Source organism: Sebastes umbrosus, chromosome 18 (assembly GCF_015220745.1).
Source record: "Sebastes umbrosus isolate fSebUmb1 chromosome 18, fSebUmb1.pri, whole genome shotgun sequence".
Classification (NCBI taxonomy): Eukaryota; Metazoa; Chordata; class Actinopteri; order Perciformes; family Sebastidae; genus Sebastes; species Sebastes umbrosus.
The window spans coordinates 15,098,178-15,113,270 of record NC_051286.1 but is presented as its reverse complement, the minus strand read 5'-3'; the positions used below and the strand labels follow the sequence as shown (position 1 = coordinate 15,113,270).

Below are 15,093 nucleotides of genomic sequence, written 5' to 3'. Positions count from 1 at the left end.
AGCCTATAGCCTACTTGTGAAAATATATTATAAATCTATATTTGTTTTGAAAGAGACTAGACATTTAATTGGAAGCTAACTGGAATTAATGGCACAACAAAATGGAAAGCTACATAGGCAGCCTCCACACAGCATCTCCCCCGGGTAAAAGATGTAATAGATCTATAGGTGAATCTATAGATCTCTAGAATGGTTGCTAAGAGACATGTTGGGTTTTCTCTCCTTTCTGCAGCATCTTTTTTTTTCCAGCAGCAGTCAAAGCGTTAAGCATTTGCTGAAAAGGGACGTTTTCCCCTCCGGTAGCACATGCGAGTGAAGAGCCGGTGAGTCCTGCTGCAGGCTCGACAACACCGTGACTAGACTGCAGGGTCACATCCAGTGTGAGATTGATTGGCTCATGTCCGCTTCACCCGCTACCCCCACTCTGATTTGATCGCCTGTCTGGACGCCGGATCTGGGAGGGAGCTGTAGAACATGTTTATATGCTTTAATGTTCAAAAAACGCTTTACTTTTCTCATACCGGCTGTGCTGCAGGTCAGCTGGCCCACTGCTGTGATTGGTCAACCGAACCAAACTCTTCGGACTCCGATCCAGCTCCGCTCTAACTAGCTTTGTGTGAGGGCGTGCCAAACTATAGCCGCTATAGGCAGGTATTAATGATGCCTTCAAATGTTTACGGTGTTCATGAGAAGACTCCACACGAACGCCCCCCTCTTGTGGTATTCGCGACCTCGTAAGTGGAACGTTTTTGAAAGCTCCAAGTTCAGGAGTTGTGACGTGTTTGTTGACGTTGTCAGAAATGACGGCGGCCATGGAAATTCATTTTTACGCTACATAATAAGTGAATATATATCGTAATGTTAGTTGAATATTGTTTTTCTTTGTAATTTTATAATATGTCCAAGGAAAGTGTGCAAATGTGTTACTTGGTGACATCACCACGTTACGGAAGAAAAGGCAGGACTTCAATCAAGGCGTTTCAGGCAGTTAAGGAGCAGTGTTTCTATGGGAGAGAGTAGCTTCCTTTGGTGTGGACTTTGGGCTTTGTAACTTTGCAGACCTTTTACATGCACAAAAAACTATATAACACACTAAAGGAAAGGAAGAAAGCACAAAAAGGCCACATATCACCACTTGTGTCACTTTCGAGGTCTAAAACTCGAGTTAAATTCAAAAATACTTAATTTGACCCTCGAGGGGCAATTTGAGGCAAGCTGGTTTGCAAACATGCAGACAACTCATACGCAGCTCACACAATAATATCTAAAAATACAAAATATGAGGGTAAAAGATTAAAAGAGAGTAGAGGGGAAAAAACAGTTAAAAGATATCAATCTATAAACAGAGTGACTATCATCACCAGCATGTTTTATGGCTTCTTGATTAAACCAAACATCATTTCTATTTATTTTGAACTTGAATTTGTCCTCACTATGATAGACACACACTACGCTCATTATATCCTTCCAGCTTTACAAAGCTCCGCCATCTGTTTCTGACCTTCAGTAGAGTGATGTTATAAGTATAGACTACTGATCACATTCAAAGCTATTTTGCTTGCACTTCCACTTTATTGTGATAATATAGTTAACCTGAGTGGAGCTCAATCCAAACACATTAATAAGAAATAAAAATGAATTGTGAAAGTGTATAAGAGCATAGAACATGATGATATAAGTTTGTGATGACCGTTCCCATGCTCTATTATGTCTCTTAAATTGCTGCAGCAGTTTTTGGATTGATACCATTTGTTACAAAGATTTGGTGCTAAATTTAACCATTTTTTACCACTCGAGAATTGATAAAAAATATCAAAAATACCTCAAAAATACCACATTAAGACACAGAGACCTTGGGGAACACTGTGATTTGGTATCAAAAACTTTTGACATTTGGAGATTTCTGCAAGAATTGCATTTTTCGGTGATTGGATGGCGAGCACTTCTGTTCTTGAAACTGCTCTGAAACCCCCTTATTGTCAATCTACCTAGGAAAGCCATCCATCCTCTGAATGCCGTAGATCTGTAGTTTGTGGTTGTAAAGTTCCATGGGTACCCATAGAACCCATTTTCATTCACATACATAAAAGACTCTGCTTTGAATAATGATTTGTGTCTTATTTTTTTTTTTTTTCCACAAAAAAGTATGATTACCTGGTTAACAATCTTAAAATTGCATCTTCTCCTTCTCCCTCATTGAAGAATCCATATATGCAAATATTTTTTTGTGTCAAACATCTGCAGATGAATGTGAAAACAGCCTTCTGATGTCAAACTCTGCATCATTCTGCACCGTGAAGCTCAAACATCCAAGTGAGGTAACATTAAGCGAAACACATTTTTGAGTGGAGGGAGACTTTAATGTTATCATCATGTTCACCTCTGCTGGTCTAGTGACTAATGACAAATCACATAAGAGCAAAATGTCAATGCATTACAGAGAGGAGAAGCATGACTGGTTTGCAGACTTTACTTTCTCGCTCTGTGTAGAGACACCAGTGGACCAGTGAAAAGGAGCCCAGAGCTACATTAACTCACTTAATTATTTCTGATTGGGTTCATCGGACCAGGTCTTCTCTGGTTTCACACCAAAACACCCATATGTTTCCTCCCAGTCATTATGATATACCTTACAATACATCAAAAACGCTCTAAGTGTGTACGTTATAGGCTCACGGTTACAATAAAACCAGTATTTTTTTTGTTATTTTTGAAAGCTATCATAGAAACGATCATAATCTACAAAACATGTGTTACGTCCCAGCATGTCTGGTACAAATACATCATGTAAGGTTAGATACTTTTCCGTTTTCTTTATCTAGTGAGGATGATAAGCAGCGGGAGACGGAAAGTCTTTTGTTTTAGAAGTGATGCTGTATGAAAAAAGAATCAGGTTGCAGCCGTTCCTCTGGGCCCGAATGTGATCGAAGAATGCACACAAGAGAGTACGGTATCATAAAGCCTGTTTCATCTGAGTAGCCTTCATTTGCTCTTCTTCCTCAGGTCTGTTAGGCCTCCAAAATGCCTTGTGAGCAGCACACCAGATGTAGCTCTAACATCCGCCGGAGATGGTAGGCAGTTTAATGCAGCAAAGGCCTCTCGGCAACAATAAAAAATAATCCAATCAGATGACATCAATTCAAATTATAAAGCACTTTTTACCCAATTTGTCACAAACCGCCTTACAGAGCAACAAACAGACATTAGTCATTTGAAACAAAAACAAACCACAGGCCTAACATGAGTGTGTGTGAGACAGAGAGAGTGGGTGAATATAAGGCAGGAGTAGAAAGAAAAAGTCTGAGGCGTCTCGAGGAAGAGATCAGGATGAAGGCTGGTTAGGGAGCGTAGGCTAAATAAATCAGACAGTGTGTGTGTGTGTGTGTGTGTGTGTGTGTGGTTTCCACACATGGAGGGAGTAGTAATACTTTCTAGCCAGCTGTACTTGAAATGGAAATCCTGCATCCTGTGAGTGAAGTGTTCAGGTGGAGCAAATCAATGATGCATTGTGGGCACAAGGCTATTTTACGTTTTTGTACTTCAGAGGTGTGTAATCAATACAAGCGTCAATGAGAAGTCGATGACAAGTCTTTTTTTCCCCCCGTTGTGTATGAGTGTTCCGTGAGCTGAGGCTTACCAAGGCGTTTAGGTCACTATGCCATACAAAGACTTAGCACAACACATGTAACGTATAAAACAAGCGATGTATGTGCTCACTTCCATGTTGGTGGATTTTACAGAAGAGAAACCGACACTTGAGGTTTGAAAAGAGGGAGATTTTCAGCGTACCTAAACTGTAGAGGCATTTCAAAGAGGAGCGGCGATGCTGTACTAAAAAACATTCTTCAGGTTAGCGCTCATGTCAAATCTCATCAGGGTGCCCAAATTTACAGCTGTGCATCTAAACATAGTACAACAAATTCTAAAGATGCATTAATAATTAACAGATTACTACTAATATTTAACAAGGCATTAAATGACTGGAGTGTATTTAGTGACATTTAGTGGTGAGGTTGCAGATTGCAACCAATTCAAACCTCTCTCGTGTGCCAAGCGTGTAGAAGAACTGTGGCCGACGTGAAAATGTGAACGGCCCTATCTAGAGCCAGTTATGGTTAGGGCGCTTTCACAAGCATTTAGTCTGTTTTAATCAAACTTTGGTGCGGTTCAACCTCTTGTGCAGTTCATTTGGGTGGTTTTGAATGCAGTAATCGTACTCTGGTGCGGATCAACTGGTCCAATACTGCTTGCGAGAGGGGGTCTCGGACGGTTTCCAAGCAAACCAAAATGCAGGCTACCTATGTGGGCATTTGTTGAGATGGAGACAGGTAAACGACAGGTTAACATGAGTGGGAGAGGACTGACCTGGACTTCTGCAGAAGTCCGATGTTCGCTTGACATCTAGGCTGGAGAGAACACACACAATATGCTAAATAAAGATAAAACAGTGATGTTTAGGGGTGCTTCTCAGAAAGAAAGAAAAGAAAAATAATTGAAAAAACAACCATCATGGTGGGATCACACAGGCCGCGACACCACATTGGGCCAGGGACGTAAAGTGGGGGGGCCCATTGCCACCTTCTTACCTCCCGTACTTCCGGTGCTCTTGCTCAGACCACGCCCATCTTCGAACTCGGTCTTCATTTTGATCTCAACTGCACACCTGTAGAGTTTTATGACGGCAAACCAGGCAAGGGGCGTAAAGAGGGTCCAACGTCCCTTCATCCCCTTGCCTTGGACCACGCCTATCTTCAACTCAATCTTCATTTTGATCTCTACTACACATCTGTATCTTGCATGGTTGTGATGCTATCACAGTGGCAAAATCTGTCCCTAGACAGACAGAAATATAAACACCTGACAAAGTACTCAAAACCTCTTCTGTGGTATAGTTCCTGCTACAGCAGGTGTCTCCAGGACCACATTTTGACATGATGACATAGACTCACAAGGTGAAAACAACACCAGTGTCACCGGTACATATGACAATTTCATAAAAACACACATGGGAAACATATTGCTGATTCTCACAAGGTTTACAGCAGCACATTTGTGGCATGTGTGCTAAATAATGCAGAAAATGTGATAAGATGAAGAATTCTTCAGGAGCTTTTTACACCTTTTCACAGTTCTTTGGGGTGTGAGGTGATAACTAGCTGTAAATGTAAATGTCTCAGTGCAAAACCCTTTCATGTGATACAGAATATCTTAAAGAAGTATTACCAGTACAGTACCACAGCCAATACAGCTACATTCAAATACAACTTGGAACCAAAAAACGTTCAGAGATAGAAGGGCTATTGTTGGAGCTTTGAGTGATGTTTGTCACAGAGCAGCCTACACAACTAATTTTGGTATTAGACTGTGCGCCCACGTTTAAGTCATCATTATCTGTCGTGACAGACTGCTCTGATTCACTGGACAGGCCCAAAATAACATCACACAGCAGAACAAACACCAGGCAAACCATTCAGAACAGCAGGTTGGATGAGACATTGTCTTTATAAGAAGCTGAATGAAAAGCTTGGGTGAGTAATGTGGTACAGTAGGCGTGTGGGCACAAACTGTCAGTCACTAAAAATTGCTCCATGATGTCCCAAAATGCTCAGAGCTCGTCAAGAAAAAATGTCAAAATATGATCCCTGTGACGCCAGTGAGCATTCAGATTTGGAGACTCAGTGATAACAACTTGATCACAGTTTGTAGTTACTAATCCAATCCACTTTTAATGGAACATGTAGTTATGTGTTTGACAAGTTTATTCATATTTGTTCGCTGAACTCCTCTGAGGCACAGCGAGCAAAGAGTGTTTCATCAAGTGTTATCTCTTCAAACATTCAGCATGCTGACATACAAGTTAACAGTTTATCACTGAACCTTTCAGATGCTAAAGTGAATCATCTCCTCCTGCACCAACACATTTGTCTAAGCACCCTGTTAAATAAAACATAGAGGTTAGGTTACTCTATTCTGTCCTGCGTAGGGCTGAATATTTGCTTTGAAAGCTATTTTTTTCTCAGCCCATCTTCTTTTTTTATAAAAAAAAAAAGCCACAGCAAAGCATCTTTTCCTCAGAGGACAGGCAGTTATTTGGTTTGTAAAGCAACGCTGGGTTTCACATTCAATCGAGCCCTGGCGTCTGTACATGAGTTTTCTATGATGCGGGCTGAGCAAACCATCTATTGTGAAGCCCAGACAGGCTGCAACGGAAGCAAATATGGTGCTGATTTGCAATACATCACATCACACATACCCACACACTGCCCTGCCCTAGTCTTTGCCTAGTCATCTGCTCTTCTTCTTCATCTCTCTCCAAATGTGTTCACCTCTTTAGGGAGTCTGCCATTCAAAGTGTGTGCTTTAAGATCTCAGCAGGAAGGCCTCCTCGCTATAAGAACTACTGACAAAATCCTCAGGCAACAGCTTTTTCCTCCCGCATAAACTCCCAGCTGCTATTAGGGATGCTGGCTCTCTTATGATCTTCAAATCTAGACTCAACATTTTTTTTATGAGGGCGCATAGCTTTTCATTCATTTTACTGGATTAATCCTGAAATGACTTGAGTTTCTATAATGCAGGAGAGTGCAATATAGCCCAGGCTAAGCCTGATCGGCTCCTAGCTATAGTGGAGTCTAGTTGATGGAGCACATCGCCCAGCTGTTAGATTCCTACATGATTCACTACTATGGTCATTCTTAACCTGCAGGTCCCTCCTCCAAGGTCATTATGTGCGTCACAATACTGAAGTCTGGTGTGTCTGGTCTGCCACTGCCCACTGTGTTAGGTCTAGGATCAAGGATTCAGTTAGAGCTGGACTTGTTTTATTTGACATCTTAATATTAGATTAAACCTGCAGTAGGCAGAATATTTTTGGCATCATTGGGCAAAAAATCCATAATAACCTTTCAGCATATTGTAATTCAAGTGTTCTGAGCGATATCTAGACTTCTGGATCTCCTCATGGCTCTGTTTTCAGGCTTTAAAACAATCTTTACTTTGGCCAATCACAGGTCATTTCAGAGAGAGTGTTCCTATTGGCTGTGCTCCGTCTGGTGGCCAGTGCTTGGTATTTCCTCAATTGATCTCAACATGGCTGCCAGGTCACAATCTTTCTCATTTTACAGCTAAACAGTACACTACAAGATGATTCTGAAAACATTTGAGGCGAGAAACAGGCATTACAGTAACAGAATATTGATTAATATTTGATCAGCGCTGCCTAGTTTGACAGTTTTGTTGGGGTTTGTGAGTGATTGACAGCTGCTCAGAGACGGCAACGCTCCAGCTCGGCTCTGATTGGTTGTTTTCCTCCGGTCTGTGAAATCTTGCAGATGCCATTATGAGCACCGGAGGACATAGAGGAACATGATTTCTTTAAGATTACCTGTCTCATGCACTACTGTCAGGATATAGTGACTGTTTATAAAAAATACTTTTTTTAATCATATTTGTTCCAATTCTACCCACTGCAGCTTTAAGTTTTAAAAGTCCTTCTGGCTCATATTCTATCCCCATGGGTCTCTTTCTGAAGTCTCCTTGCCAAGGTTTCTTCCTGTTTCCCCCCCTAGTCTACTCTAGTAATACAGTATATACACTATAGATGGCAATTTATTTTTTCTTTTATTATATTGTCTAAGTAGCCTTGACGTCTTTACTTTCTCGTGTCCAGTCTGTTCATGTATCTGTCTGCTGTTTTTATTGAATTAAGTCTGCCTGGTTTTGCTGCCTGTCAATAGTTATTTACAGGTCACCGTGTCCAGGTAGGCTGTCTGACTGACCAACCAAGAGTCTGCTTTTGAGTCTGTGATTTGTTATCAAAAAAACACACCGGCATTTCTTTATTATGTAATAATATATTTCTCATAACCATACATAATGTACTTTTCAGGCATCTTAAATCAAGGTGTTATTAAACTATGGGGCCATGTAGATCAGCCATTTAACACTACGAGTCTCACAAAAATCTTTCAATGACACCACCTAGTGTCTCTTTTTGATATTGTTAGGTGTTTCATACAGCAGGGAATGAATAGATGATACATGGATTATTCTAAAAAAATTAAAAATAAAAACAGCTTCACATATACAACAGGATTGTGAAAATATGCTGGGAAATCTGATTACTTTTGATGAATTTAAAACATTAATGAAAGACCTAGAAGCAGAGTCAATCGGGAGCTGTCTGTGTTTCTGAATATTTTCACTTTAACGTTGGCTTCAAACACTTGATTTTAGTGTTTTGTATGATATTATGCTATGTATTTATTTTTGCATTTGTTTTATGTTGTGGCGTCTGAAACTTTAATGTATGTTTAAATGCTGCTGTTGTGGCCAGGTCTCTCTTGCAAAATAGATTATTAATCTCAATGAGTACTACCTTAAGTAAAGGTTAAAAAAAAAAAATATGCAATGTGTCAATGCTATGAGGAAATCTGTAGGTTTTCATTTAATTTCATAACAAATCTTCAGTACAAATACTCCCTTAAACTGAGTTACAGCTCTGAAATGACAAAGCTACCAGATGATTAAAAGTGTCTGTAAATCCGATCACATATACATATGCTTGGAGATGACCTGACGTTAAGGAGGAGGCATGTGTGTGCCCATGTAAATGATATTACTATATATTTGCGCCCGCCCCCTTTTTATTTTCTATTAACTTATTTGTTGATTTAATTTATTATTACTCTCGTTTTTTTGTATTATTATTGTTTTTGTTTTTTTATTATGTGTTGTTGTTTTTTAGTTTTTGTTTTTTAGCTCTATTCTTTTCTTTTATCATTATTATTGTTATTATTATTATTATTATTATTATTATTATTATTATTATTATTGTTATTATTATTATTATTATTATTATTATTTATTTTCTTAACTTTATTTCAATTTTTAATGTTGAAGTTGTTTTCTTTAGTGTACTTAATGAGTTTGTCTATAAGCCCATCTACTTAAAAAATGGTTTATAAACTATTGTAATTACGAACTGTAAATTGCACATATGAAAACAACCTTGAAAAAAGGGAAAAAAATAAAGTATAAAAAAAAATGAAATGAAGCAGGGGATGAATAGATGACACATGGATTAATCTAAAAAAAATAAAAATAAAAGCAGCTTCACATATACAACAGGATTGTGAAAATATGCAATGTGCCAATGCTATGAGGAAATCCATAGGTCTTCATGTAAATCTTCAGTACAAATATTCCCATAAACTGAATTACAGCTCTGAAATGACAAAGCTACCAGATGATTAAAAGTCTCTGTAAATCCATTGGGTAATTTCAGTTTGACTCAACATACTACCTGTATGAATGAGATAAAAACCTACATTTTTAAATGCATTCATATTTCATTTTATATGTTTTGTCCCATTGATAAAAAATGTTTTCCCGTTTTAAAATAATAATTTGTGTTAAATGTGTTATGCAAATTGTCCTGAGTACAAATTCTCAAGTCACTTGTTTCCAGTCGGCGTATTGATGTGGACGCACCAGTCTCGCCCAACAACAAATAAAAGGAAAAGATAAGTCAGGTAATTCTTCCATAAATCATCTTAACATCAGTTAAACGCGTGCGTGTTTGTTCTGTACTTCTAACAGTATGTATTATGTTAACATTTAGACATAAATATATAAAAATGACGCACAATGTATGCAGTCTGTCACTGTTAGCTCAACGTTAGCCACTGCACTTCCTGGATGAAGCTAACTCTAACTAGCTGACATCTATGCAGCATTTTGTTGGTTTAATGTTGATTGTCATCGACTTTGCTCGATATGTTGTCTTTAAAAGCAGCACAACAGGGCTTTGGTTAGTCTGTTTTAGCTGTAGTAACGTTAGCTAATCTGTATTGTTGTCCATATGCTTGAAGAAAACCCTCCATACCCTGATTTTATGTTACCTTGAAAGAGAAAACAACACTATCATCCCATGCAAATGTGTGTGTGTCTTGAAAGCAAAATGTTGGAGTGTAATTGTACAAATTATTTAACTTTTTTTCATCATCTCTTGTCATCTGGGCTGTCTTTTCTTTAGGTTTTATGTCATGGAGTTTGCAGAGCTGATAAAGACACCCAGGGTGGATGGGGTTGTCCTGCATCGGCCTTTCATGCCCACTGTGGAGGGGACCCTGTGTTTGACTGGTCATCACCTGATTCTCTCCTCCAGACAGGACAACACAGAAGAGCTGTGGCTGCTTCACTCCAACATTGACTCCATAGAGAGGAGGTGAGATAATATAAGATATTCTTTTATTAGTCCGGCAGTGGGGAAATGTGCAGTGTACAGCAGCAAAGGGGATAGTGCAAAAAACAAGATGCATCAGGTAACACAGTAAAAAAGAGCTAAACAAAGTAACAAAATAGGAACCATTTAAATAGAAGGAAGTATACAAATAGGAGCAGTATATACAGTTTTGACAATAAACAGACTATTAACAAAATTGCACAAGTGGAAAATAATATTGCACAGTGAGAATGAATGAATGAATGAATGAATGAAATTCCACCTGAAAATATCAGGTTATTGAATGTCATTATAGGATGTCAACAATGCTTTTTCCTCAAAGAAACCTTAGAAATACTATTTAAAATGCATAAAAAGCTGACTTTAAATGCTTTCTAGTTGTAAATCTTTGAGTGAGGATGGTTTATCTGTATCTATTTATTTTTCTAGTAGTTTTCCCAAAGTGCTTTGTAGTTCTAATCAACTTAAGATAAGATAAGATATTCCATTCCTTTATTAGTCCCGCAATGGGGAAATTTGCAGTGTACAGCAGCAAAGAGGATAGTGCAAAAAACGAGATGCATCAGCTAACACAGTAAAAAAAAAAAGAGCTAAACAAAGTGTAACAAAATATGAACCATTTAAATAGAAGGAAGTATAAAAATAGGAGCAGTATATACAGTATTGACAATAAACGGACTATTAACACAATTGCACAAGTGGAAAAATGACATTGCACAGTGAGAATGAATGAATGAATGAATGAATGAATGAATGAAATTCCACCTGAAAATATCAGGTTATTGTCATTTTTTTTTTTGTGTAAGTGTAAGTGGCCTACTGGGAGCAGTGCTGGTTGTGGAGCCTGACAGCTGCAGGAAGGAAGGACCTGCGATAGAGCTCCTTCACACACTTTGGGTGGAGCAGCTTGTCGCTGAAGGAGCTCTCCAGTGCTGAGATGGTGTCCTGCATGGGGTGGGAGTCATTCTCCATCATGGATGGAAGCTTAGCTAGGAGGAGCTTCTTATTAACTGTTGTGACACCTTTTTCCTTAATTGTTTATCAGGCATAGTCACTGTCACATTGCATTTTCATTAGTTATTTTAAAAAAGACAACAACACATGAAAAGGGGACGTTAAGCAGTGTATTTTTGCATTGTGTGACTTCTTTATAAAAGCCATTATGAAAAATAGAAACAGAACAGCAGGTTGGTTATATAATGTTGAGTAACAAGGGAGGAAACACAGTGAGAGTAAAGTGTTTGACTGCGGTTACACCCAATTTCCCAACTGCAACTCTGTGCATTGCATGCACCAGATCTCTGCTGTGCTTACGCTTGACTTTTACAGTGGAGAGAGAGGATCTGAAACTGCTGTGACAGGAAGTTTGAGTCTGACTGTGGGCTGTGTCACTACAGTGTTTCCCACAGGTTGATGATTTATTTTGTGTGGTTGAGAAGTGCGAGGAGCTGTAAACCGCTTTGAGCATTAAACGTTGGGTGTTTAAAGTAACACAAACAAACACACTAATGATTGCACATGAATGCGCTATCCTAGCACCCCAGTTTGAGTAATTAGCACAGACTTATTGTGGAAATATGTTCTCAGTATTTACCCACAACTAAGGATGGTACGATATAGGATTTTATTGCAGATTGTGATAATAAAAAAACAAAAAACACTCACAATAAGTTCATTGCAGTGAATTTCCATTATCCGGATAATCATGAATATCGTCACACGAGTGACTTGAAAAAGCTGTCTAGCTTGTTATCATGGTAGAGAGGTGAAAAATAGAGCCTGATTTAAAATACAGGAATTATCATGTAAGAAAGAACAGACCACACAATATTGCTTTTAATTATTAAATGTATCCTTTATTTATGCATGGGGACCGTATGATTTATGATTACCTTATTTAAGCTTGTTTGTTTTTCACTAATAGAGATGCATGTCCTATCTGTGATGCAATAAAAAATATTTGTTTCTTAACAAAATGTAAGGTAAAGTGATTCCAGTATGTTTTAGTGCCATTTTAAGAGTTTTAAGCATATTTTGATTATTGGGATAATATTGTGAATCATCATTATTTTGGCCATGATAATCGTGACATAAAATTTTCATATCATCCCATGCATACCCGCAACTATTTAGGAGCAGCTACTGGGGTCCAAATCTGTGACTAGGTCGAATGCAGGCAGGAGTATTCATAATAGCTAACGTGTATGTTTTTTAATATGGGAAAATCCAGAGTGCCCAACATGAGGAGAAAATGCACACAGAAAGGCCACACAGGGGCATTTTTGCTCTGAGGAAACAGTGCCAGCATTGAGCCTTTGTGTCTCTCCAGTCATTCTTTCTGTGCTTACCTTTTGAATTAAATCTTCCCCTTCCTTTCAGATTTGTGGGGTCTCTGGGAAGCATCATAGTCAAATGCAAAGACCTAAGGGTGATCCAGCTCGACATCCCTGGCATGGAGGAGTGTCTCAACATTACCAGCTCAATTGAGGTAACAAAAAAAAATAATTTTCATGTCAAGTAGCCAATGTAGATTACACATAACTGTTTTTAACTGCACAACGTTCACCTTTACTGTCTGAATGGTTGTCCTATTTTTAATGTCAAATGAAATTCTACATGTGACTAATTAATACATATCCTTTATTCCTCTCTAGGCTCTGTCCACGCTTGATTCACTCTCCCTGATGTACCCTTTCTTCTACCGGCCCATGTTTGAAGTCATAGAAGATGGCTGGAAATCCTTTCTTCCAAAGGATGCCTTTAAAGATTTGGAGTCCATGGTATGGACATAATTAGTGGCAAAACATGTTTCACACTCAATATTCTCCCAGCCCTCTGTTGTACATGCTTAACGACCTTTCTTTTAACTTTTTAACCTTTGAACCATCCCTTTTATCAGACAGATGAGTGGAGACTGAGTGAAGTCAACAAAGACTTCAGTGTGTGTCCATCATACCCCCCTCTAGTGGCAGTGCCCAAAGATGTTGATGATGACACACTGAGGAAAGCAGCTACCTTCCGTCACAGTGGCCGTTTTCCAGTACTTAGCTACTACCACAAGAAGAATGGCATGGTGAGCACAAATGGAGATTATATGATTTATGCTGCAAGTATTCTTTGTGGATTTACTGTCTGTCTGGTTTAGTTTTATTTGTATGGAATGTTCACTTTTGGAAAAATGGCCTCAAATCACTTCCACTTTCAGGTGATGATGCGAGCGGGGCAACCGCTGACGGGCACCAACGGGCGACGGTGTAAGGAAGACGAGAAGCTGATCAACGCCACCCTGCGGCCAGGCAAACGTGGCTACATCATTGACACACGCACCATCAGTATTGCCCAGCAGGCCAAAGCTCGAGGTGGAGGAATTGAGTCTGAGGCTAACTACCCCCAGTGGAGGAGGATCCACAAGGCAATCGAAAGGTGAGTGGTCAGCATGCGCCCGTGTCCATCTAGTGTTTATTTCTGAGTGCCAGTGTCTTTTTTTCAATTGTTCTGAATGAGGAGGGAGCGTATGGGGCCGCCTTGAGAAAATTCGCTGCAGCCAGTGTCCCAGCGCTCTGCCCTTTTTTGTGCGGCCGCTCCGAGTGCTTCTTGTTGAAAATCTCTGAACTTTTCAGAAAAGTGCTGCTGACGTCACTGTAGAAAATGGAGAAGAAGCTTGTTTTGGCCGTGTCTGTCTATCCTGAGCTTTATATGTCAGACAGACACTATCGTAACAAAGACCAAAAAGCCCATTTGTGGGGGCATATCGGCCGGGCGGTCACTGAATGTTGCTGGTGAGTGTTTTATCGCCGTATGTGTCATCTCCGATGGATCGTCGTCTTTGCTCTACAGCTGTCAGATTGAGCGGTGACAAGCTCATTCGTACAAAGTATGAGGGCACCCCTCCTCCGGTCAGTGCTCATGGTGAACAAACAATGTCAAACAAATAGATAGTAGCCCAAATAGATAATAAAAAGCAAATGGGCAATGCTACTCTATCATACAACGCTGGTGATGATGTGGTGTCAAGATATTGTTGTCATAAACTGGGTTTCCACCTTTTCAAGATTAATTTTTTGGGGCCAGTTTTGCCTTTATTAGATAGAGAGACAGTAACAGTTGTGAAATGGGGAGAGAGAGGGGATGACATGCAGCAAAGGACCGCGGATCGGATTCAAACCCTGGGCCGCTGCATTAAAGACTCAGCCTTTGTACATGGGACGCCCGCTCTACCAGGTGAGCTACCAGAGCACCCGTTCCCAGGACTTTTAGTCCCTGAAACTAGACTGCGAAGATTAGGCAAATTAGTCCGCTGATTTATGAAAAAACAACATGACATGGGACGAGGGCTGCTGGTGGTCACAGTGGTAAACACACCATGCAGCCTGCAGACATAAAACAACGCTCTGAGTGCCTTTTCTATGAAATGCTGGAATGAAGTGCTCCCCAGCTCCCTACGGCCGCTTTTCCACCAGAAAAAGATGCTATATGGACACAGGCACAAGTAATAACTAAACCTTGTGCTGAGTTCTACCTATCTTTGATAGATAGATAGAATGTGATACTGATAGTATGTGTCAGAAACTTTGTTTTTCAACATGTCTTTGTATGACCAAAATGTATTTTCAATATATATGAGCTATTCAGACATTTCTTGTAGTACAGTGTGTGTGACAAATCTTTCATTTCCAGGTCTAACATCCTCCAGGAGAGTCTGATAAAGCTGGTAGAGGCGTGTAACGACCAGTCGCACAGTATGGACCGCTGGTTAAGCAAACTAGAGGCGTCCAACTGGCAGACTCATGTCAAAGAGATCCTCACCACTGCCTGCCTGGCTGCCCAGTGTATCGACAGGTCAGGGA

At 39.7% G+C, this 15,093-nt stretch overlaps 1 protein-coding gene across 3 annotated transcripts in view; it reads left to right on the top strand.

The window, feature by feature from the left end:
- Window positions 1-15,093, top strand: part of mtmr9 (myotubularin related protein 9) — a 95,446-nt gene that overhangs the window by 70,301 nt on the left and 10,052 nt on the right. For 2 of the 3 annotated variants that reach the window (XM_037751659.1, XM_037751658.1), the window contains 6 exons: window positions 10,037-10,228; window positions 12,626-12,734; window positions 12,901-13,026; window positions 13,146-13,319; window positions 13,452-13,669; window positions 14,924-15,085. In XM_037751659.1, the coding sequence (XP_037607587.1) occupies window positions 10,047-10,228; window positions 12,626-12,734; window positions 12,901-13,026; window positions 13,146-13,319; window positions 13,452-13,669; window positions 14,924-15,085 (971 nt within the window). In that variant the 5' untranslated portion in view covers window positions 10,037-10,046. Of the gene's footprint in view, window positions 1-9,438; window positions 9,534-10,036; window positions 10,229-12,625; window positions 12,735-12,900; window positions 13,027-13,145; window positions 13,320-13,451; window positions 13,670-14,923; window positions 15,086-15,093 lie in introns of those variants that run through there. The other variant, XM_037751657.1, reaches the window with a different exon arrangement.